This window comes from Myiozetetes cayanensis, unplaced genomic scaffold (assembly GCF_022539395.1).
Source record: "Myiozetetes cayanensis isolate MyiCay16 unplaced genomic scaffold, myiCay2020 scf12, whole genome shotgun sequence".
Classification (NCBI taxonomy): domain Eukaryota; kingdom Metazoa; phylum Chordata; class Aves; order Passeriformes; family Tyrannidae; genus Myiozetetes; species Myiozetetes cayanensis.
In genome coordinates, this window is record NW_026086826.1 from 19273182 (window position 1) to 19297454 (window position 24273).

The 24273-nt window shown below is 37.4% G+C and overlaps 1 protein-coding gene across 1 annotated transcript in view; it reads right to left on the reverse strand.

Annotated features, from left to right (window-relative positions):
* OLFM3 (olfactomedin 3) overlaps positions 1-24273 on the reverse strand; it is a 53094-nt gene that overhangs the window by 10614 nt on the left and 18207 nt on the right. The window contains exons 2-3 of the mRNA XM_050306965.1: positions 6244-6390; positions 3684-3839 (exon numbers count right to left, since the gene is read on the reverse strand). Coding sequence (XP_050162922.1) covers positions 3684-3839; positions 6244-6390 — 303 coding nt within the window. The remainder of the gene's footprint in view (positions 1-3683; positions 3840-6243; positions 6391-24273) is intronic.

Sequence of the window (24273 nt, forward strand, 5' to 3'; positions counted from 1 at the left end):
CTTAATGGTAATAAGCAGTAGATAAAACGCATGGGAGAATTATTTTTCTACTGAAAGGAAAGGATTACCTGATTCAAGTGGATCTCAACCAAACCTGCTGAAGGTCTGACTTCCCATCTAGAGGACATAAACCCCCATTAAGTGTGTCTTTCTTCAGAAGATGGTTAGGCCTGAATGCACAGTAGTGTTCAAGGAGGTCATACCTGGTTTACAGTGCTGTCATACTTAAGATGAGCTGCTAATTTCTACTTAATTCTTTAGAAATGCTAAATTAATCTTTCTCTCAACATGTGTTGACCACTGTTCAGTTGTTCCAGCCACAGTGATATATGCCTCTTCCTTTTTAAGTGAAAAATCCATGGTTCTTAACTGTGATTTGTATTAGTCATCCTGCTACATCACTAGGTGCCTTCAAACTTCCTCAGTTCTCTCTTTTCTGGACTATCATAAATGATTTTTTTGCCATATGCAGTTGTTGTTGCATGGCCAATCTTATCCTTAAACATTGATTAAATAAAATAAGGCTCTACTTTGGAATCTCAGATTGCCACTTTTTCAATTTTTTGCCAAGTCTCATACTTTGAGTTTGTTTTAGTTTGTTACCTGTATTGGCTGCCCATTTTTCATTTCTTAATTATTCTTTTAAATGCACTAATAATAGGGGCTTTATTAAATTTAACCTAATTGTTTGAGGTGGTTTTATGTTTGGTTATTATTCTGTAGAAGACCTCAAAGAACCCACAGTCAAAAGGTCTCGCTTCATTGAAAAGTAGGCAGGTTTGCCCCTGATATATTATCTGTATATAGAAATCTGGAAATCTTTTTATAATATGTGGGAACAGCAGGACTTCCATAAGCAAATGCCAGAGAGACACGAGGAGATGCCAAGGTGGACAAAGCAAGGCAAAGATGGAAAGAAAGCTCTGTTAGGTATTAAGTGCGTTAGGTGGTAACAGAGACTGGGAGCAGTTAAGGGCACAGGGGTTACTGAAAGGGTTAAAAATCAGTATCTGGAGCATTCAGCAAGTTAAAAGGGAAAGCAGAAGAGAACTAAGTGGAAGGCCAAGCACCAGAAAGAGGCTGAGTAGCAAATGTGTGAGAGGTTGCTGAGACATGCACATATTTGCTACACCACTTGTCTCAAAAGATGCAATGAACAGGGTAGGACATTTCCAAAATAAATTACATGAGGGTGCCAAATGCATTTTTGCTAAGGAGATATGAAAGAAGCTGATAGGCAGGGTCAGCCTGTGGGCTGCTTGAAGATCCATCTCTGAATTTTTGCCTCTCAAATGTGTTCAAACACAGCTGGAGAGTTCTGCAGTATCTCATCACCTAGCTAATATGTCCATATTGTCTTAACAATTTTTTCATATTGGAATTACTATTACCTCAAAATAAAAATGTGTATGTGTTTTTATGAGCATGTCTTGCACACAGGTCATCTGAATAGCTGAAAAATTGCATTTTAAATTATCAGTAGGTATGTCATCGTACAGGGATTTGAGAGTATCAGTTCTATTGGTTCTGTTCTCAAGGTTATGGCAGTAGAATTGCTGATATGGAAAGGAAGAAGTGAGAAGTCTTTTTGTTTGCAGTTCAAATTTTTTTGGTCAGTTTTTATTAAAAGCTTAGCCTGAACCTACTTTATATCTGATAAAATGAATAGTCATTTTTTTTCCTCGATGACAAGGGGAGTAAGCTTTGTGAGAGAGAAAATGGAGCTCCAGAAACCAAAGTTCTCGTTACTTCATTTTGAAATCATGAATTTGGGCTTTGGTTCTGTGGGGCAGTGAATGGCCAAAAATCATGGGTCAACCATAATGGAAAAAAAAAAAAAAAAGGCAAATCTTGAGACAACTCAGGGAGATAAAATGTCTTTAAGAGAGTTAGTGAAGGTAATGAGTTCCTGGTAGGATTTATGCCAGATGAGGTATGATTTGAGCAAACTTGCTGTAACTTTTTGTGGAAAACAGGTACCTCCTGCCTGGCATAAATACAGATTAGACTGAAGTATGACCATATGCTCAAGTGTGATCTGGATCAAATTTGTACTCTTTGGGTCTGATCAATATGAAAACACAGCTTTAGAAGACCTCATTTCAGTAAATGATATAAACTTGGGTTTGGCATTTTCATGATAAATAAGAAATTGTTTTCATCTGACAATCCTAGCTTGTTGCTATGACGAGTGGTACAAGAACTAATTTGTATTGCAACACCAATAGGTGGTAAATGGATTCTGGCACTTTGAGCCTGCTGATATAAGAGGTCATGCTACATCCAGAATGAATTTCTTTGTCTTGGGAAAGATAAAGCACTGGAATTTTAGCAGAGCAAATTTCAGAAAGCCAGCAGCATATTGTATCATGTTGACCTTTTAAATTATTCTATAACTTGATTGGCTGGAACTCTTTTGTACTCCAGGCAAACTGTCAAACTGAAGTTAAATGACTGGCCAATACAAATATCGAATATTTAAAAGGTTAAAGTGCTGGAGTAATCTGCTACCTTTGACATTGTGTATCAGACATTCAGATCGTGGTATTTTGTTCCCAAGGAAAACTATAACGAGAATACAGAATATAATGGCATTATACAACAAATGTGTTGTTATTGTGGCAATGAGGGGTAAAAGGCAAAAGAAGTGGAGATGTTTCTTACTACCTGAATATAAATGGAAGCATATGCTCAAACTCTAAGAACAATGACATAATCAATAAAGTTTGGTAGTCAGATCATTAGTATACTTAATTTGATATTATTAAGACCCATTGGATATTCAGTGTCTCTGAAAAATAAATTAGACCCTTTGGCTATGTAATTATATAGGTATATAAATTTAGCACCAATTAGAAAATTAAATTCATTTTATGCAAACTTTTATAAACACTACAAAAATATATATTTAACATCATATAATTTTCAGAATTTATTTTCTAGAACCTATTTTGCTGTCTTGCCATCTTGAAATGTCAATTTATCAGACTTGATATTTAAATAACTTAAATATGCTCTTGTAACTTTATTTTCCTGTAAGAGTATTTCAGGTAGCTTTTCAGAATGCACAATGCTATCCTGTGATCTCTGCAATCCTTCTTTCTCACAGAAGGGTTAGCTTGTGGTTTTTGTTGTCATTAAAATTCTCTGGAAGTCTTTTTTTAATCACACAAATGTGACTGGGAATGACTGCCCTCCTCCCCATCCCAAATTCAAAACAGCAAACCTTCAGAGATGAAATTAGATCCTAATTATACTGGATAAAAATTACAGTAACCTGATTTATTATAGGCTTTCTTCCCTTCAACTGCAGTAAATGTCAGGCAACACCATAAGCGCAGATCTCTAGCTGTTTGCTATTAATTCCATTGGATCTCCCCATTTATCACTGGAGCTTGAATGAATATAAATGTCTCAGTATGACATGCACATTGATACAGGAAAAACCAGGAATCTGTTTATAGTGACATTTCTCTAATGACTTAATAATTAATAGTTCCTCTCTATTACAATTAAATTGATCAGAGCAAACGATTATCTTCATAAAGGAAGATTTATTATGCTTTTCCTTTTAATGATGCTCTGGTAGGAGCGTTTCAAGCTGAGACCTTAGCAGTCCATGCATTGCTACGTAGTACATTGCTTCCAGCAGGCTTCAAAGTTATTGTTAAAATCAAACCTACTTGAAAATGCTTTGTCATTAATGTCTTCCGGTCATCTTCAATTTGCCGAAACTTGGCCTTCAGCCCTTTCATTTGTGTTTCCATTTTTAAAACATACTGGAAATCCCTCTGAGTCCGTAGGTTTAACACTTCAATAGATTGGGACATATTCTGAACCTGTTAAAGAAGAACACTCTCTAAATGCACTTTTTTTGTTGCTTTACGGTTTTCCCCGGTTAAATGTCAGGCAATAAAACTGCTTCTGTCAGTGCTTCACTGTGAGTCATTCATACCACAGTACAGTTCCAAATTCCATAACTGCATGACAGTACAAATCCTGGGGAACAGGGCAAGACCTTGAAGCCATAAATTATTTGGGCTGTGAGGTAAGGAGAGAGACCCTTTAAGCACCATTATCAACGGGCTCAAAAAGAGCTGTCAGGCAGTAGAGTCTCCTTTGACACTTGTCCAGGTGACTGTTGTTCAGAAAGTGCTGCACAGCAAATGTTTCCTCCCAAGCACTCTGGGAGGACAGGACTGAAATCTGGAGATTTTGGTAAATACAAAGAGCATGCCTTTCATTGCTAGTAGGTGATTATATAATAATCTAATATAAGGAATTAATAAGATTATCTAGACATAAATTGGGGTGTGTCAATCATCAAATAGGTGTTTACTCATAATTCTGTGAGTAAATGTAAAAATAGAAATGTTACCCAATTGTGTCAGCAGTAGAAACCCACATTTTCTCAGATGAGAAGTGGAGAACGTTCAGGTAACTTTTGTAGAGCAAGTGACTTTGTAGATATTGTGAACACTTTTACCACGCTGAGGCAACAGTAACTCTCATCTAGAGTAAATTATACATACTTCTAAAAGTTTCTGTTATGAAAGCACTGCTTTTGCCAGCCATAAAAATGACACATTTTCCAAGTGCAGTTACTGTATTTCAGTAAGTGTTTTCCCGAAACACAAAACACAGACTGCTGTAAATGTATTAGGCACCATGTTGAAGTTCTGGCTCAAAAAACCAAACAAACAGAAAATCTACCTTCCTAATAAAAGATAAACCCAGCAGTATTCCTCTTGTTTGCAAGAATATGTGATGTTTGAATGGATATTCATGTTTGAAACTAACACATGATCTACAGAATGTGTGAATTTGGAAAATATTCTTAAAAATAATATCCATTAGTTATTGCACAGTTGCTGTTAGCAATTCTTAGGATTTTTAATGAGAAAAGCAATTTTTCTTTTTTTCTTTTCATTCTAATTGTTCAAAGCAGGCAAATAAAGTCCTTTGGGTACTGGAAGAATTTTGAGCATTTCCATTTGGTAGAAGCAGCATTCACATAGAGCCCCTAATTAAAAGACTGCATTGACTTAGTGAAGGAATAATATGCCATTACACATCCATGTCTGCCACAGTTCCAATCATAAGAAAACAGCTTTTAGAGACTAATGATTTAGGCTCTTTTCTGTGGCAGCTCAAAAACTGTGTTGCAATCTTAATGCATCCTTCCAGCCCCCACCTCAAAATAATTTTTTTTTCCCATTAATATTTTAGTATTTGGGAAATATGCTGGAGCAAAGACTGAAGTCTTCCTTTCTTAAATAAACAGACAGCGTGACAGGAGGTAACTCCTCTTCTGCTGCTTCATCAGTGTTCTCTCCATGCAACTCACGCTATGGGCTCTGTCACTACTTGAAACTAAGTGCCTTCTGAAGTTCATGGGAGTGCAGGGAGCAAAAATCTGTGGGCATCTGGCAACAGATTAGCACTGGAATAATTTTTCTATAGCTAGAAAAATACTGAAAATTGTACCCTAAAAATATATTTTTAAGTCTACATTTTATGTTGCTTTCTGCTGCAGTTCAAACCCTCCCTCAAGGCCCAGGTTCTGTACTGCTAGCTGTGATACAATAACTAGAACCTTGGTTACACAGGCAGGGAATGCAGAACACTCATTTGTGTTTTCAGGGTTGCACAGTTTTTTCTGTTGATGCAAAACACTTCATTGGTTTTACTATGCATGCAACAGTAGGCAATACTGGAATTAAGAATTGGGTTGTTGGGGGAAATTTGCACCACCAGAGAATAAATAAATAGAACCATCTGAGGAAAAAACAAATGAAAAAATTGTAACTGTCTCTTCTGCACAGTCTGCTTTCAAGATGATGTCATGTTTATATCTCATTATTTGTTGGTAAGACAAGAAATGACCTTCAGCAGTCTCATATGATTGAAGCAGAAGCTGTAGATTAAATCCCACAGCAGTGAGCTAGTTTGAGGTGGAATTTGTAGTGCTTTTACACAGAAAAATCTGTCCTGGTGTGTAAGGAACAATTTGGGAAGAGTGAACAAGAGAGAAGATGCAACTTGGGTTGGGAAGGGTGTGATGTAAGGAAAACAGACAAATAACGATTGGGGTGAGAATGCTGGTAGAGAGTATACTCTGAAGAAATATTTTTATTAAATAACTCTTCAGTAGTTGGCTATATATTAAATTTAGAGGGAAAGGAGTAGATTTATGTGAGAAGTTTAATAATCAAGAGGAGGAAATTTTTTTGGAAGACTTACCTTCTCTAGCAGTTGTCTGAGTTGCCTGCTTTTGGCATCTCTTGAACACAGGTTTTGTTCAGGTGCAACAACAGTGCAAATGCAACGGCCATCAGGATCCTGGGCTGAACTGTAAACCTGCCACCCTTCCTTGGGGCTAATCTGAGTCTGTAACAACAAAATAATAACAACAAAAGGAACTGAATGCATTTTTTTATTTGAAAAAACATTACCTCAGAATATTTTTATTTTTGCAGTACATGTTTGCAATGAGGTTCCTCCTAGTAAGCAATTATTGCTCTTAGCTAATTAGTTTGGTAGTTTTGCAGTTTTGCTGTATCTCACACTCTGTTTCCAGGGAGGATGAGAACAGTATTTTGCTTGTGATTCAGCACAAACGAGTTGATTCAATTCTTTGCAAAGGGACATTACAGTTTTCATCAGCAGAGAACAAAAATGCCCTTTCAGCCTGAATGACTTTTACTTTAGACTAATGGAAACAACCAAGACAGAAAAGTACAACCATAAATGCCCAGCGAGTGAGTGCCGTGTGTGACTCAGGCATGGGGAACTGGCTCAGCACAGTTCAGAGGTGGGTTATGGGTTTGCTCCTAAAGCTGCACCCCTGGGAACTGTTCTCCACTGGCTTCCACTGCACAGACACCAGAGGGAAGGGAGGCTGGCTCAGGGGGTACTGAAGTGTCTGTTTAGTGCAGGTGAATGGGGCTCATGGCAAGCGTGGCACAGGGCAATGAAGACACTGCACATGGGATGGGAGAATTCTGGAAATTCCCAAACTGTTCTTTTTTCCAGCAACCATGATTGAGAAAGAAAGGCAAAACTAAATCACGTTTGCTTGCAAAGCAGGCTAACACTGCACTGCATTTGAGGCTTGTGTGGCACTAGGTATCTGTTTAATGGGATGTATGGAAATAGCATGAAAATGAGAGGAAGTGATATAATTAGAGGATTGAAAAAATTCAAGTGATGGAATTAAAACTGATAGATACAAGAAGTAATTTTTTAACTCTTTTTTTAAATTGTAATTTAATGTTGTGTATTATTCTCTCTGAATAATATAGTATTGACTGCTGAATTTCATAGTATATATACTAATGGATGCCATTGAAGTAATTTTGGTTTGAGCACAGTTGGAATCAATTACTATTTATATTATAAAATTGTACTCAGTGTCACTAGAGAAAGTGATTGTTTAAACTGGCAAGCTTTGATATTGATGCTTTACTGGCAGCTTAGTGCAGAATGAGTTGCAGAGTTCCTCACCTCAGAAGAGGTGCAATATCTCTGTGGACTGAGGTAAGAAAAGAGCACAGACTTCACAAGTGACTCTTCTGAAGAAGTCATTAAAGATGGCAGTGACCCTGCACTGCAGTTAATAGAAAAATCAAAATTGTGTTGTTCCTAAGTTTTGTAAGGAAAAACAGTGTGTCATACTGTAGATGACCTGATGGGCTGAGGGAGCTGAGCCTTTTCAGCCTTGAGAAGGGATGGCTGATAGAGGACCTTATCAGTGTTTTGAAGTATATGAAGGCAGGGTGTCAGGATGGAGCCAGACTCCTCTCCATGGTGCCAAGCAATAGAGCAAGAGGCAACAGGCAGAAACTGATGCACACAAAGACCACCTGAATATGAAGAACTTTACTGTGCAATGACAATGCACTAGAACAGATTGCCCAGACAGGTTGTGGTCTCCCTCACTGGAGATATTCCACAAGCCTCTGGATGTAATCCTGTGCAGTGTATTCTAGGAGAAATTTGAACAGAGAGGTTAGACTAAATGACCCACTGTGGTCCCTTCCAACCTCTCTCTCTGACTGCAAAAAGAGAAACTTGCCTTAGGGTTTGCTAGAAAGCCATATCCAGAGTTCAGTGCTAAATTGTACTGCCTCTATGGTGCTCTCTTCATCTTAATTTTTGTGGCAAAGTTAAGCTGAACTTGTTAAATCTAGTTTAAGACATGGAGAACAATAAAATGAAACAAAATTACATCTGCAGAGGCAATTTAAACTGTTTTTGAGCAGCTACTAAAATTGTAAGCTTGAACAGGCAGACTTTCAAGGCTGTAAAACCCTTGTAAAGTGTAAGCTCTATTCACTCCAATAGATTCCATGATTCTTTGTAGAACTTATGCCCAAACAGCGTCTTATTATGCAAAAGCATGGAAACTGAATTTTTGTTGAAGTTCTGGAACATATTCAGGAACTAAGAGCTTCTGATTCCTTTAGGAATTACTTAATATAAGTTTATGAAAAATTCTGATATTTGAGCCTTATACCTGCTATATTTAGATTGCAAGCAACTGATTTTAGTGCATTCAAGTAAGTTTTGTACAGTGGAGAATGTATGAGAAAGCAGGATTATGCACAGTCTGTAGTAAAGCCATTATAATCCAGGCTGTGTTATCAAAGGCACTTATATATGCCAGTGATATAATGAGTGTCTCTTTTGGCTTTATCTAAGGGAAAAAAATCCACAAACCCAAAACCACTTCATTGATTAACTTAGAAGATATTTTCTTACAGGATTAAAAAAGGTAGCTGCTGTTTGGGAATATGTTTCTCGTAGTGAGAGAGACTGTCAGGCCTGACAGGAGTGCATGATTATTGAGTGCCCATGCATAAATAAGCACTTGCACAGTATCAAACAATTCAGGCTACAGTTCTCTGCAGTATTCTGTGGTTCCCCTGTACTTGGGGCTTTAGGGTTCCTTCATTAATTAAGATGGGTTAATATGAGTGATTGCAGAGAAAAACAAGCACGTGTGTGTAGGTGTACTTTGCTTTATTTTTCTGTTATTTTTTTAGTTTGATATTTAATCCCTCAAGCAGAAACTGCTGTGCCATGCAGAGAAAGAGCTAGAAGGCATCAAAACCTTAAAGGAGATATTGCATCTACTCCTCAAATGCAGGCTTACTGCTGACAGGCCTTAGTAATCAAACAAGAAAAGAAATAACAAGTGGAGAACAGCAACAGTAATAAATTATGCTAGTTCTTGACAATCTGGGGAAAACAGAGGATCCCTGTAAAGCCCAATATTAACCACTGCCTTGGCAGGCTGCTCTGCTACAGGATGACTTCACTTACCTCTAAATGATTTATTTTTTCACTTGCACTCATATACTCTGATTAAACTGTTATAGCTACCTCTGATGTTACTATAGTGATAGGGCAAATGGCAGTACTGTACTTAATAAGTTTGCTTAAATATAAACAGTATTTTCCAGTTTGTCTTGCAATTTCAATCCTGGGACTAAAACAGAGCTCAAAAGAGGTTGCCCTTTACCTGACCCCTCATCCTTCCAGCTGAAGGGAGGAAACTGGAAGGTTTTGCTCTTTTTTACCTTGTACAATACACAGGATTTATGAGCTATGTATGTGCTAGAAGAGAAATTCTGGAGAAGCGTGTGTGCTGCAGTGTTCACTGGAGAAGCTGCCAGTGGGTAACTCTTGGTGGCAGTTAAAAACACATCAGTGATGACCCAGTATTATTGAGCACTTGGAGCATAAAGTCTCTCAACCAACAGCTAAGGTTTAGAGAAAGGTAGCAGATTTGCAGTGCTTTTTTATGCAAAAATAACCCCCTGATTGAAATTCGTATTTTCTTTACTTGGCAGATGTTGCCAAGATCATATAATCAAGTTTTATGATGCTTTCCCCAGATCTCCTGACACTCCTGCTACCCTTCTCGAAACAAAAAATATTCTTCTAACTCCAACTCAAGGAGTGCAAAGAGCATTCCTCAATTAATACTTTGGAGGCATTTATATCAGCAGTGCCTTGTTGTAGCCAAAGGAAACATGACAGTTTTACACTACCTGAAATCTGGACATGTCAGTGTAAACACATATAAACCTGTGGGTGTGTATAAATACATATCTAGTTATAATAACTAGTGTGCATCTCACAGTTGCAACTTTAAAGTTGGATATGAATGCAATCTTGAACTTTTACTTGCAGTATCACACTGTCACAAGATCTAGCAAAATATACTGTAGCTCAGTGAGAACAAGTTACATTTAAGGAAAAATAAAATAGAGGTTTTTCTTGTATTCTCATCTTCTTGCTGCTCTAAAGGCACAAGACTTTTTTCTTACAACATAATTAATTTTGAAGTAGTAATATTTCAAGTCTGAATACAGTGATTTTCTGCAGTAGTGTTTTTCCTGCATGCATATATTCAATTAATGAAACGTTGATTAGTAAATGCATAATTTTTAGTTGCAAATACAAAACTAAGTTCTGAGGATTAAGAACTACTATGCAAATAGTTACATTTATATTTTACATAACATACTATTATGTAAACATCTGATTGCAGTTGCACAAAAAGATACACAGACAAGAGTGTTTCACGAAGCATTTAGGAAAATGGCATTGTAGTTTAATTTATGAATACCAGTATAGTGTTCCCTCTTGTCCAATTAAAGAGTTACTTGAATATTTAGGCTTCTTATGAGTAATTAATCATAGCTTTTCCGTAGATTTTCAGTAACAGAGGCTGCTGTATAGGAGCATCAATGATACAAAGTGATATGTGTCATTTGTGTTATTCCTATTATCAATCTTTCTAAAATTCTGGTATCCAACCTCCTGGTACCAATTTTATTTATTATACAGCTATTTATTTACTTAACTGTACTCCAATGCAGAAAAATAGGAAAGAATCAGACCCTTTGGATATTGTAGTGAATAGTTAATATGTAACACTATACAGTTTTCAAAAAGAAACCTCCTGCCAAACAGACATTTTCTTTATAATACAATGCATATTTCTGGGGCAGTAAACACAGGAAGAGAAGTGTAGACAAATGAAATGACATTGCTGTACTCTTTTTGGAATTTCATGCTCAAGATGAAGACATTTGTTCTTAAATATTTAAGGATGCTATTTTAAAATCTTTCCTTGCATAGTAAGACCACAACATGCTCAGCAGTGTGCAGTTTTATGATGCCCAGAGAGAAGCATGCATTAAGAGATGATAGGAAGATTAGTAGCTTAAAAAGAGATTTACAAAGAGGCAACAAACCTGAAGCTCTTGCTGGCACTTAAATACTAATTCAGCATTAAGATGGCTTGCAACATATCACAGCTACTTACTAGAGTATCTGAAGTGGTTATTCTGGTGGTATTTAGTCCTACCAGAGATGGGAGAGTTTGGGACATCCAGTTAGAGATCATTGCCATGGTACTAAGAACAGCACCAAGCTTCAGCAGTGGAGGACTCATTGCTGTGGAGCTAATGAGTTTTCATAGTGAGTGATTATCATCCCAGAGCAGGCTGGCAGCGAGAGGCGTGACTGCAGCACACAACATCCACAGCAAGAGAGGAGATCAAGCTGCCCAGATTTAATCATCCATTAAAAACACACATGTCCTCATTTGCCCTCTGTCTTTCTGCTCTAACAAATACTTATCACTATCTTATGCTGACCACTAAATAAACAATCTTTTCTATGCTGATAATCACTGCAGTTTCTAGTGGGAGATGGCATGGGTGAATTATCTCTTCATAGGTGCTAAACAGCTGATTAGCCCTTAATTAATTCAGTCCTTGCAGAGTGATAAGTCTGAAATGCAAAAGCCCAAGCACAAATAACTCCAATCTTTGCTTTGGTTGAAAAATGCTCCAGTCTGTTTCTAAATGACACTTGCCCATGAACAAAGGGAGAGCTCTCAACCTGCCTATCAAAGCACCAGAAACCTTTCTGGACCTTTTCCCATTTGTTGATCTCTCATAAATTCCAAACAGCACTGACTTTATTATTTGCAGAAGTTGTTATTAAAATATTGTTTGTTCATAAAAGAACAACAAAGCAGTAACGATTCATATTTCTCAGTGTTCTTGTTAGCTTACAAGTTTTTATACCGAGAGTTATTGCATTACTACCAAGGTTGCCAGACTCAGTGTGTCTTCACTGCTGCTTGGGTGGGATTAGAACATAAATTGGGGGTTGTACATGTAGCATTTTTGAGGTTTCCTTTGCCTCTGCTGTTAAATCTCTTCTCTGGTGCTGTAGAATGCTCACCAGGTTCAGTAGCAGTTTATCTTTATTCATTATTTAGCAAGTGGGGGTGGGGGGGGAAGAAAAAAAAGAGTGTAGAAATCATTGTGTCATTGGGGTAACTTTTTAAGAATTATTTCTAAAAGAAGAAGTGCTGACCAAGGACTTCTAATAGCAATTATGGAGGAGAAAAACTTGCTTAAAAGTTTGCAGAGAGACAGGCTACTGCATATCCTTCAGAGGTAGTCAAGAACTTTGTTTCTGAAGTTGCTTCCAAAACCCTCTATTTTTTCTTAAAGAATTTTGGCAGTTTGTAGAAGGGAAACCTGCATTTAGTGACACTGAAGGGCTGTATTTTTATAGGTGTATGTCATCGTGAATGTATTTATTAAAGCTACCAAACCCCTGCAAAAGGTTTTTCAGATTCTCAGAGCTCATACACCAATCAAGGCTAGACCATTTCTCTTCCAGCATTCATTTAGAATTATTTCCATAAATCTCTGCAGTTTAAAGACACATGGAAAATTAATTTTTTAAAAAGAAACTGCAAAACCCATTAAGAGCTATTATATAATCTTATAAGAAGTCTTTTAGTGATAGAAAACAGAAAGAAAATCTGTGTATCCAAGTATGAAATGTTTTCTGGTAGTTACAGAGTAAGCTGAGCTGTGAAATGCTTCAAGTACTCAAAAAAGCCCAGTTCACTGGAGAAATGAATTTGAAGACAGTGAAAGAATATGAATTTGCTTATGTAAAGTTTCCACAAAGGAAAATAGGCTTTTTACTAGTTTCTCTCTATGTATAAACATTGCAGTAAAAGACCTAAATATGAAAACAATAATTAAATATTAAACATATTTCAGTTTTATTTACCTGTAGCATATTGAATTCACACACTAGTTTGGTGCATTTTGACTTATTTCACATACTTTATCCAAAAGTCCTGGGACAAACTAGGGCTGTTTTCTCCAGAGAAATAGAACTGTTTTAGAAATATTAACTGATAGTTGCTGGTGGTTCTTTGTAAGGGCAGATTGAGAGGTTTATGCTCTTTCTAGAGAATATCCTTTCACCAGCTCATCAATGACATTCTTAAGTCAGGCATCTGGTAGAAGTACTGAGCATGGAATTTTCAGTCTGCTGTCCATTACAAGCTCCTGTACTAATGCTGTTGAGGTGTTCTTCCTGAACAGGTCTTGGCTATCTGCTTCATTTTTCAGGCTTCAGGGAGCTTCTTTTGAACAAAGACATTGCTCTGAGAGAACATTTTCCCATGGTTTTCACACCTATTCTCTTGGGTTCTGCCATTAGCAATTCCCAAGCATAGAGAATAACAAAGCAGTGTGTCTACAGAGGGCTTAGTTCAGTATGAGAACTGAGTGGAATGGGAAGCAGGATGTGCAGTCTGCTGTAGGAAAGCCTGCACTTAATTCAAACAGTGGGGCAAATGTGCAGGGATGGACTAACTGAAAGGAAAAGGAAAACTTCCACTGATTTCCCGCCATTTTAATTTTCAACAGCATTTACATAAGATACTCAGTAAAACCTCATAAGCTTTTCCCTCAAATGTGTGATATGATGATGGATCTAATGGGAGAAAAAGAGCTTATTTTCTAAAATATAAACAGGTACCTACTTAGTAGAGAATTACTAGATTGTGGAGAGACTCCTTTTTTCCTTCAACAGAGGCTGGAAATCTGCATGCTTTTAGAGGATGCTGGGATCCCTTGTCTTGCTGTGAACATTCACATGGCAGGGGGCAATGGTGGGTGGTTCTGGGTCTGGAATTTGTTGCAGTTTTGCTATTCTTAGGAAACTGTAAGGATTGCATATAAGAATTTATGCATAATTCCTCCTGGAGTAATCCTCACACTTAATGTATACTTTTGGTTTTCCATTCTTAAAATATGTATTATTCTGTTGAGGATGGGTGAGGTAGGTGAGCAGGCTTTCATTGAGAATAAATTTTTAAAAGTTGAAGGAGCTGAAACCGAAATTCCCCATGAACTTATATCATATGTAATATTGGAGAGAGCTTGAGCCAAGAAAATCAGTAACTTTTGTTGTAATTTAATAAAATATGTGGTTTCAGCTGGCTCTGACTGCAACTAGATGTAAGAAAAAAGAGACCTAAGATACTTAGAACAGAAGACCATTTAGACTCTGTGAAAGTGACCAGTATAGCTGACCCTTCCTCTGGTTAATGCATTTTTGCAGCTCTCACAGTCAGCATTTACAGACCCTTAAACTGAGGGTTGCCTGTGGACTGTCACATTTAAAAGCCACAGGTTAATTTGTTCAGTCCCTTTTTAAAATCTCCATGAATCTTTGCAAGTGAGAAAAAGAAATTAAAGACAGTAGAAAAGTAGAATTCTGTGTAAAAGGGGAATTTTACCTTTTGGAAAATCTTCATGGGCTATGTCTGTGCTTATGAATACAACAGGGCTGGGGCATGGGGTTGAACACTGGCCCGTAGCAAACCCTGTTGTTGGTACCACAGCCCTGATTAGCTTTTCCTTTTCTGCCTTGGCCTGATTTAGGGTTAGATGGTTTGGGTGTGGATGCAGCATTTCAAGAGGAAAAGAGAATAGTTTTGGTGTGTGCAAAGGAGCTGTACCTCAGAGTCCAGAAAGCATCTCACCTCCTTTTTATTTAGTAGCATGGCTGTATTTGCATTTGGCCAAGTGGCTGTCTTTGGAACTGAGAGCAAAGGAACCATCTACTGTTTGATTTCTGCTGCATTCTAACAAACTGGTCTTTGTCTGTTATGTAAATTAACAGCTTTACATTACAGAAACACTTGACTTTATCCTCCTTTATTTCCTGATGCAGGTAATTGTCAAGACTGACTAATGAAAAAGTGAAGTGGGGAGGGTTATCCTGCTGACTTGCCCTTCATCCCATGATGTTTCATAAAGTCTTTGTCAAGTCTCTTAAACTGTCACATCATACTGATTCCCTCTGCTAACATATCGCTGTCCTGTCCTCTATAAGGATGAAAGAGGGAAAAACTCTTCAGAAGTCTAACCTAGTGCTTACTCCCAGTGGTCTGACACCTCACAGGCTGTGGTATATATAGATGCTAATCAAAAGTTTATAGGTTTAACCAGCATGGCACTTAAAGGCATTTAAAGGCTGGAGCATCCTACTGTTTGGATTTTCTAACAATGGTGGCATTAACATTTCCCTCCTGAGATGTGAAGATTTCTTTCTGTAGGCAGAAAGAAAGACCGAGAAGGAAAATTACGTGTGTGTTCAGAAAGCACCACATATTTCCTGCAAAATCTTCAAAAAAAAGATTTTTCTGAACGTGTCTCATTTCAAGCAAATCCATTTTTAACATATACTGCTTCCTGACACCATCCTGGAAGGATTAGTTTACTTGTAAACAGGGATGAAAGCATACAAGGAGTATAAGTGAATACTGAGAAAATTTCGTGGGATATCTTCCCTGCGAGACAGAGGTGTTCATCAGAAATGGCCAAATTCCAAAAGTTAACTATGTTCTGTTTAGCAAAATGCTTCCTGCAGTTTTAGTTAGATATAATCTGTTCTAAAGGCTTTGAATACAATGAAACAGGTGCTGTGTTTTGCCTCAGAGATGGCTGCATTTTAGCAATGGGTAAAACACTTCTATGTATGTGCTGCGAAGCATGATCTGAGATCAAAGATACCATAAAATACCTTAATGTTTAAATAAGGGCATAGAAAGCAAACACTTGCTATTTTGTAAGGCTGTAACAATCCTGGAAGTTTCTGATTTGAATAATTATGAGAAGAACTGAAGATATTTATTTGGAAATGAATCAAAACTGTATTACTTGCAGAAAAATAACAGAGTATCCCGCAAACCTTACTGACATGACATACTATTCTTCTAGGTGCCTTTTTTTTCCCTACTTGTATTTTACAGAACAGAAATAGAAGTTTTAAAACAGATTTCACTTCAAAGGATCCAACTGCTCATTTTTATGATTTTTCTTTTCTTGGTGGTGTTATTTAAACTGGTGTGTGACGCTGGGAAGCTGAGCTAGGTCCATCCTTGTGAGGAATGGGTGCTGCTCTCCAAAGGACTGATGAGGGCTGGAATGTTTATAGCAACTGCAGTCTTTCATGGATGAGGAATTTGGGTGTCAAATTTGAAGGTCCAAAGTTCTGTTCCCAGCCCCTCATGAACAAAAAGAGAGATTTTCTAAATTGATGCTGTTGTCTGAAGATGGTACTGTGGGAAAGGTACACCTGTAATGTGCAGCAACAAACAAATCAAAATATAAATATAAAAAATCCCACAAAGGTGTCCCAGATCTTGTGAAGATCAGTGGTCTTGGCTCTCAGGCAGTAACGGTGGCTTTTACAATAAAAACTAAATAAAATAGAGTTTAATAAAATAAATAATATATGGTTTAATAGGAGCTGTAGCTCCTATTTTCCTGAAGTGACAAAATGCCGATTTTTAAAGTTTTGACGTGGATGATTCAGATTTCTGCATATAGGTGAGAAGCAAGACTGTAAAAGGTAGTTTGAACATGAAAAGTTTACAATATCTTTATAAAACTATTAGGAGAAAGAAAAAGCTGCAGGAAGGAAGAAATGGAAAAAATCACTCTGAAAATCCTGAGGCATATTTAGTGGTGAAGTATTAGGGATTGCTGCCTCTTTTCTCCTAACTTGTCACTTGAATTTAACAAGAAAGATGCCCAGAAGGCATACAAGCCAAAGCACCTTTTTTAATCAATGCTGTATTTATGCATGGCCTCGTGGCAGTCGAGTGCCCATCCCCAGCATGGTGATCCTGTCAGCTCGGGCTCGCTGCTTCCTGGGTGAGGGCTGACATCCCTCCTGAGAATTAACAACATCCTGAACTGATTAATATTCTCAGTATTGGAAGCTGCCTCTTTTTTGGGACCGAAAAGGCTGCTGTAGCTCATACAGCTTATGGTTCTCCAGGACCCCAGGCTCAGCAAATGTGTCGGACAACCACAGATATCTGCACTGTTTTAACAGGATTAATTTGTATTCTGACTTCCCTTCCTCCACTGCTACCAGCAGTTTAATTCAGGTGTGATGGACACACTGCATTGCAGACCTTTAGTATCAGCATAACTCTCAAAAAACCCATACAGGCAGGAGTTAGCAACTATTAGGAGAGGCCGTGTTGTTTTGATTAGAAGAGATAAATGTAAATATTTTTTTCAAACTTGTGGCAAATAAAAACTAGTGAGAGAGTCTAAACAACTATGTTCATAATATAACTATGTAGTTTGCATGGTGGTCCTTGAAGCTTAATTTCAGTGCTTGTTATTCTTCACCCTGTCACGTGTTATCCTTTACCCCCTTCTTCATGTGTCTCCAAAACAGGCTTTGTATTGTGTTTTCTGAATTAGAAATTTCTGGTCTTGGCCTAATAATGGGTGATTTCTCAGTTATTACAGAATGTGATTGCAGCAGATGAGGAGATGGTGGGAAATGGCTGGGCTTTGTGTTACTTTGCACTCACACAGAGGAATGTCTGATCCTACAGGCTGTGACAGGGAAAGGGAGCAAAGCTTTTACAGCACAGTCAGCAGTTCTGACATCAAACCGATCAGTGACTTAGCCCCCACAAAAAGTTTGCATTTCAGCTTCCAAATGCAGAGCATTCTAAAAAAAATATCAGTACACATCATGTCACATTACACTTATTCTTAAACAGTTGTGTTTTATGACCAAAGGAAAAAGGATCATTCCCAATTTAGGAGATGACTGGAAATTTTGCAGTTTTGCAGGGTTTAGTGAGCTGACAACAGAGGAGTAGAAATGACGAAGACTCAGGCGATGCCACATCAAAAGCCTTCTGTTTACTGACACTCTCCATAACCTATATTTTTAAATGTCTTTTTAGCAGTTTAAGGCTATTTTTTATCATCTCCAGAACTTAATCCCTGTGTGCAGTCATAATCCTCTGTTTACAATATCAAAATCAAAAACTGTAGGCGTCACTATTATCTCACAGGAGAAAATGATGACGTGTGAGGGGTGAGCATCAATGAAAAGCTCAGAAGAAAAATTTCATTTAAGAGAAAAAGATTTCTGTCCACACAAAGTTCAATGCAGGCGTTTTCCTTTCTAGCCTGAATTAAGGGAAATTCACTAACTGAGAATCACAAAGTCAGTGAGTCTTTAAAGGACTTCTTAGGAATGTGATTGTGAAGAAAAAAATTCACTGGCAAAGCTGGTGAAGTTTTACATAAGCTTCTAGATCAAATTAATAAAAAAGGACCATGATTTTGATTAATGAAGGCATTTACATAACCTTCAAGATTTGATATTAATTTTACAGGGAGATTTAACTAACTTATTAGCAAAATGACAGAGAAATTTAATAAAATATTTCTACTAAATCTTGTAATTAGTTTCTGCAGCTTGGCTAACAGTGCTACAGGAAGTGAAAGAACTATTTGCACAAGGGCAAAAAAACCTTTGAACACACCATTTGTGCTGGAGCTCCTGAAAAGTGTTTTCAACCCAAAAATATAATTTTAAAAACATGCTGAAACTCATATCAAGGACCACAAAACACAGAAAGGAAATTTCAGTCAAATCTACTGTACAGTTCAGACTACACAGTTCTTTTCTGTATTTTACAGCCCCCTCCCTGTCCTGGCCAAGCAAAAATTCTGATTTTTTTGTCTTACATTAGTGTATTCTTAGCCAAGGTTCACATCTTCTGCTTTTAAAAAGCACCAAGATGCTACACAGTAACTGAGTAAAAACTATTAACATGAAACTGGAAAATAGATGGATATATTTTATCCAATTTGTCAAAGTGCTGGCGATGTTAAGGCAATTAAATAGCAATAAAAAAGCACTAAGGACCATCATTGTTAGCCTTGGAAGTCCATTTTAAATTTATAACTAGAATAAAATGATTTAAAATCTATATAAAAAGAGATGCTTTGACAGAAATAGGAAGATGCTGAAGGAAATATTGCAGAACTCAGAAGCAGGAAACTGAAGACGCTGCATTTCACCCATACTTCTTCTTTTATTGACTTTTTGCTTTCGATAGACTAACAAATTATTGCTTATTTGTTTTCTTATAAATACAACACAGTCAATCTGTCAAAAATAAGGAGAAAAGTGACTCCAGATGGAACCCACCTCAGCCAGTGCTTAGGGAGAATATTTGTCTCTTTTGGAGCCAGCTGGAATGCCACAGGGCTGTTTGCAAGAATTAAGTCTTTTTTGTTCTTTAATATATAATGCAGGAGAAAAAAAAGTGAAAATACATTCTTCAGCTTAAAATAAGGCTGCTGCAGGGAAATGCCTGCTGTCTGTGTTCTTATTTCTCATAAGCTCTCTTGTGGTCAAAGCGAAGGAAAGCAGGTACATTAATGCATGATTTTAGCAGTGCACCATCAGTAATAACAAGAACACTTGCCTAATGGACAGACAGTAACAGATAATTTGTCAAATAGAAATAAACCTCAATAAACCACACATTAGCTTGTTGCAGCTTCTCATCTACTTCAGACTGTTCAGGAAACAGACTTCTGTAGATCTTATACCTGATGCAAGGGATGACTACTTGAGCCTGAAGACTGTTAATAATGCTTTTCTAAATTATCTCTGTTGGGAGCTCTTTTTGTTTTACTACTACACACACGTTTTGCAGATAATAGAAGACATATCCTGAAGGGCATTTCAACTCGAATTTAGACCACGTTTTCCTGGAAGGATTTAAGGGTAGTTTTAAAATAAAGTGCTAAATTCTAGCTCTGGAATAACTTACTTAAATGACAGCCACTTTGGAAATGGTTTTTGCTCATTATAGTCAAATAATCAAAATCAGTTTAAAGGCAAAGCGTGACTTGCAAGATTTACACAAGAGGTACACCACAGTTCTTTTGGTTTGGATGGATAACCTTTGCTCACATTGTTAAGTTCTGCTTTGGACTGTGAGATTTTTGATAGTTCAGCACACTAAGGGCACAGATGAGTTATGAGTTAAAAGGAAATTCAGTAGATAAAGTTAGTGACATGCACATTTTCCATCAGTAGTATGATGAATTAAAAATATTCTGATGAATTTAAAATATTAAATTTATCATTGCAGATTTTGTTTAATGTCTTTGATACAAAAAGAAACAGCTTGGAAAGCTTCCTTTTAATCAGTTGGTAATAGGTGAAAGAGACAAGTCAAAATGACTTTTTGATCCTCAGAAACTTGTCAATTGATTCACTTTACATAAATGCAATGGCTTATTAGTAACTTGAATGGTATTTTGGGCTAAACAATAAATTCTTTTTTCAAAGGAGTTAGAATAAATACCAGCTTATGCATTTTAACTCTTTTGAAAAACTGACAGACTTGAAATACACTTAGTTTGGTTGATAGGTTAATGGATATAGCCATACTCTAAAAGCAACACAGCCTATGGGAATGCTCCAGTGCCTGGGAATGCAGGCTACAAAAACACACTAAACTCGGGACATTCAAGCAATCTTGTTTTATCCTGAAATCTAACCTAATGTTTTGCTGCCTTTCGTGTTTGTTTATTGTTGTTACATGTCTGAGCTGTACAGAAGCTGTTTGAAGTTCTTGTGGTTTTGTTTTCTCAGAACTCCTGGTTTCTTAAGCCATATAAAAATTGCTGAATTTTTCTCTTAGCAAACCCTTTTCTCTATCTGTTGGTTCAAAAAGTGGCATAATGTCTTCCTAAAACTTTTACACAGCTTATCCACATACATGGACGTAGAACATTCCCTTAACATGTATTAGTTTTCTGTGCTACAGTTTGCTTTCTGCATTTAAAACAGTTGAGTTCAGAATGAGACTCAAGATATGGATCTCTTTTCAGAAGAACTCTGTAATCTGGCTTCAGACTTTCCATCTTTCCTTGCAAGGTCAAAGACTTTCCCAGGAGTTGTAACTTGAGGGTACCTGCAGTAAGAAACTGAGGTATCAGACTGTAGATGTAGCTTTGCTAAGGTCTAAGCCTTCCTAGTATGGACTTTCCTAGTTGTTCCTTGAGGGTATGACGACTTGCCTATAAATCGATTTTGGACTGTTCATTACGTGCATTATAAGAACAGATGGAAAAATGCAAAGTAGTATCTCGATTGGTGTTTCTTGATGACTTTCATTCCTATTATGAATTCCCAGAAATACAGGAAATGTTATGGCTATAAATCCCTTGAGCTGATCATCAGTCCCAGAGACAGAATATATTGGATTTGTAAATACTTCTTTCAAAATGTAACAAGATCAGATAACACATCAAAGCAAGGAGGCAGAGTGGAGGAGATAGGAAAAAACTGCTTCACATGGAAGATGAGACACTTCAGCTTTTACCTCAGTAGCCTTGTGCTCTAGAGATAAAGCTGGAAAGCCAAGGCTGAATGTATAAATATTGAATGTACAAGTAACATCTAGATATAAATGCCATTTATGCTTCTTACTCTCTCTATTTGCACTTTGAGTCTTGGAGGAATTAGTGTTTAATTCAGAAGATATTGTTCCTGCACTGCTGCAAGTTCATGTTGTCCTGGACTTGGCAACAGATGCTAGAATCTAATTAAACCTGTATGGCAATGAAGGTTGGGAGTCGGTAGATGCAGGAAATTCACAAAAAGACTGGCAAAAATCTCTTGCTTTGACTCAAAAGTGAGGTATTAGAAGTCAGATGTATTACGCAGGGAGCAAGTGGAGTCTCTAATGCAGCCTGCTTGGCAGTCACAAGAATGTGATTATAATAACTTTTTAGTGGGGTGGAAACATCCAATTTCCCCAAGGATCAATCTGGCTTAGCAGTGCAGACTGTCTAACTTCATATTCTAATGCTTACTTCACAAGATGCCTCATTTCTCCTTATGTAATGAATAGGAAACAACACTTGTTTCTGAGCAGAAAGTGTGAGTGCTGCTCCATTAGATAAAAGAACTCTCAAGAACTTTCCAAATAATAAAAGAGAGAAAACTGGCCCTAGGGTCTGCAAATTTTAAATATTAGATGCCTGTAAAGAAGATAATCAAACATATTATTTATCTGTGAGACAATGTGAGGAAAATAAGTGTGGCTGATACAACTATACAGACCCTTTAAAAATGGAACAGAAAGGGCTGACAGTTGGGAATACTGGGAATCTTGGAAACCTTGAAGAAGAATGTGGTTTATCAGATGTTGAAGGATGTTCCATATTACTTAAGGGTGTTACTTATGCCTAAGGTGTATGAGCTGCAACGTAGCTGTAACACAGTACACTGTCTTATGCACTATGAAGGTAACCATGAGGATAAAAGCCTTCCAGCATTCTATACACAGTTACTCACTATGTAATTTAAGCCTTCTGGGTTGGCAAACAGTTGTCTGCAGTCTATTGTAAAAGAGGAAAAAAGAAAAAAAAACAACTTCATAGGCTAATACAAGATTAAAGAAGAAAACAGGGAAGAAGAATACAAATAAAAACAAGAGATTAAAACAGAAAGAAATGTATGCAATAACAGAATAACATGGGATGTAATGGATAATTCTGTCTGTCTTAGACTAGGGACAGTCAAGAAACCAGAGAGGTAATGGGTGTTTAGGCTTGCAACAATCAGTCTGGAACGTTATTATAGAAAGCTGAATGAGGTAATACTCTTTATTCTTTATTCTATAGTGACACTTTCTTAAGATTTTTCCTCAGCCTAGTGTGGTGTTCCTACCATGCAGTATGCTAACACCTGCCAAAGCAAACTACTGTAGCTGAAAACTGAGCTGTTTCAGAGAGAACGAAACAGAAGTGTAAGAATGAAGGCTGACATAAATCAAGAAACAGGAGCTTTCTGGGTTTTGTTAGGATGCCTTGGGACTCTCTAGCTGTCCTGCACTGGCTGAGAAAGGATGTCTGAGCATGAAGTGCTCTCTGGATTATATGACTCTCTTGCTCACTGTCTTCCCAGACCTCTGAGACACTTGTTGGCATCGCAGGCCGTGCTCAGCTCTGGTTTGTGCTAAGATAAGCAGGCACTCCTGGCTGCAGCACTGTGAGTGATTTATGACCATGTCAGCCCTTCCGGTTTTTCACTGGATATATGTCAGCAGTTCCTGAAAAGCAAACTTGTAATCTTTAGGAAAAGGCAGCAGAAATGCCAAGCTCTAGGACTGAGATAGAAATTTAAGGAAAAAGGATCCATTTCATGTGATGGGGCCCTGCTCTCCTGGGAATGGCTGAACACCTACCTGTCCATGGGAAGCAGTGAATTAATTCTTTGCTTTGCTCTGCTTGTGTGTGTGGTTTTGCTTTCCCTGTTAAACTGTCTGTATCTCAACCCATGAGTTTTCTGGCCTTTATCCTTCCAGTTCTCTCCCCGATCCTGCTGGTGGGGAAGTGTGTGAGTGGCTGTGTGGGGCTTGGTTGCTGCCTGGGGCTAAACCATGACAACAAGTTTGATTTAGAAACACAAAGAAATGTACACATGAATAAAAACTTCTCTGGCAAGTACCCAGTGAAAATCTTTCATTCCAATCAACAACTGAAGAGAATTTTCTGCTATAAACTATTTAATCTGAAATTATGTAAGAAAACTTCATATTTCACCTTATGGAACTTAACTGTTATTTCAGCACTTGTTTTTCCCTACTCATGATACAGATTCATGGATATCCTATAGAGGAACATGCACAAGACTCTGAACATGGGTTCTGCCTCTGCTCTTGAACTATAATATAAATTACTGGTTACTCTTACAATTTGAAAATAACCCTTAGATTTGAGGAACCTGTATTGCACTTTTTAAAGAGTTTTTTAAAACACAGTATGAATTCATAAAAATGTGTCGTGATTTCCATCAATTAGCACATTGGTACTTGCAATGTCACATGATCAAATATCATTGACTTCGAAGTTATTTGTGTTTTAGTGTGTTTCTGAAACAGGAGCACTGAGGTAAAGCTTTCCAGGGAAAGCTTTCTTGTCCCGTACAGGAGGGAAGAGCACTCCCAGAGGACAGCAACACCCACGCTTTCTGTCCAAGACCTTGCACAGTGCTGAAGGAGGGAGGCTG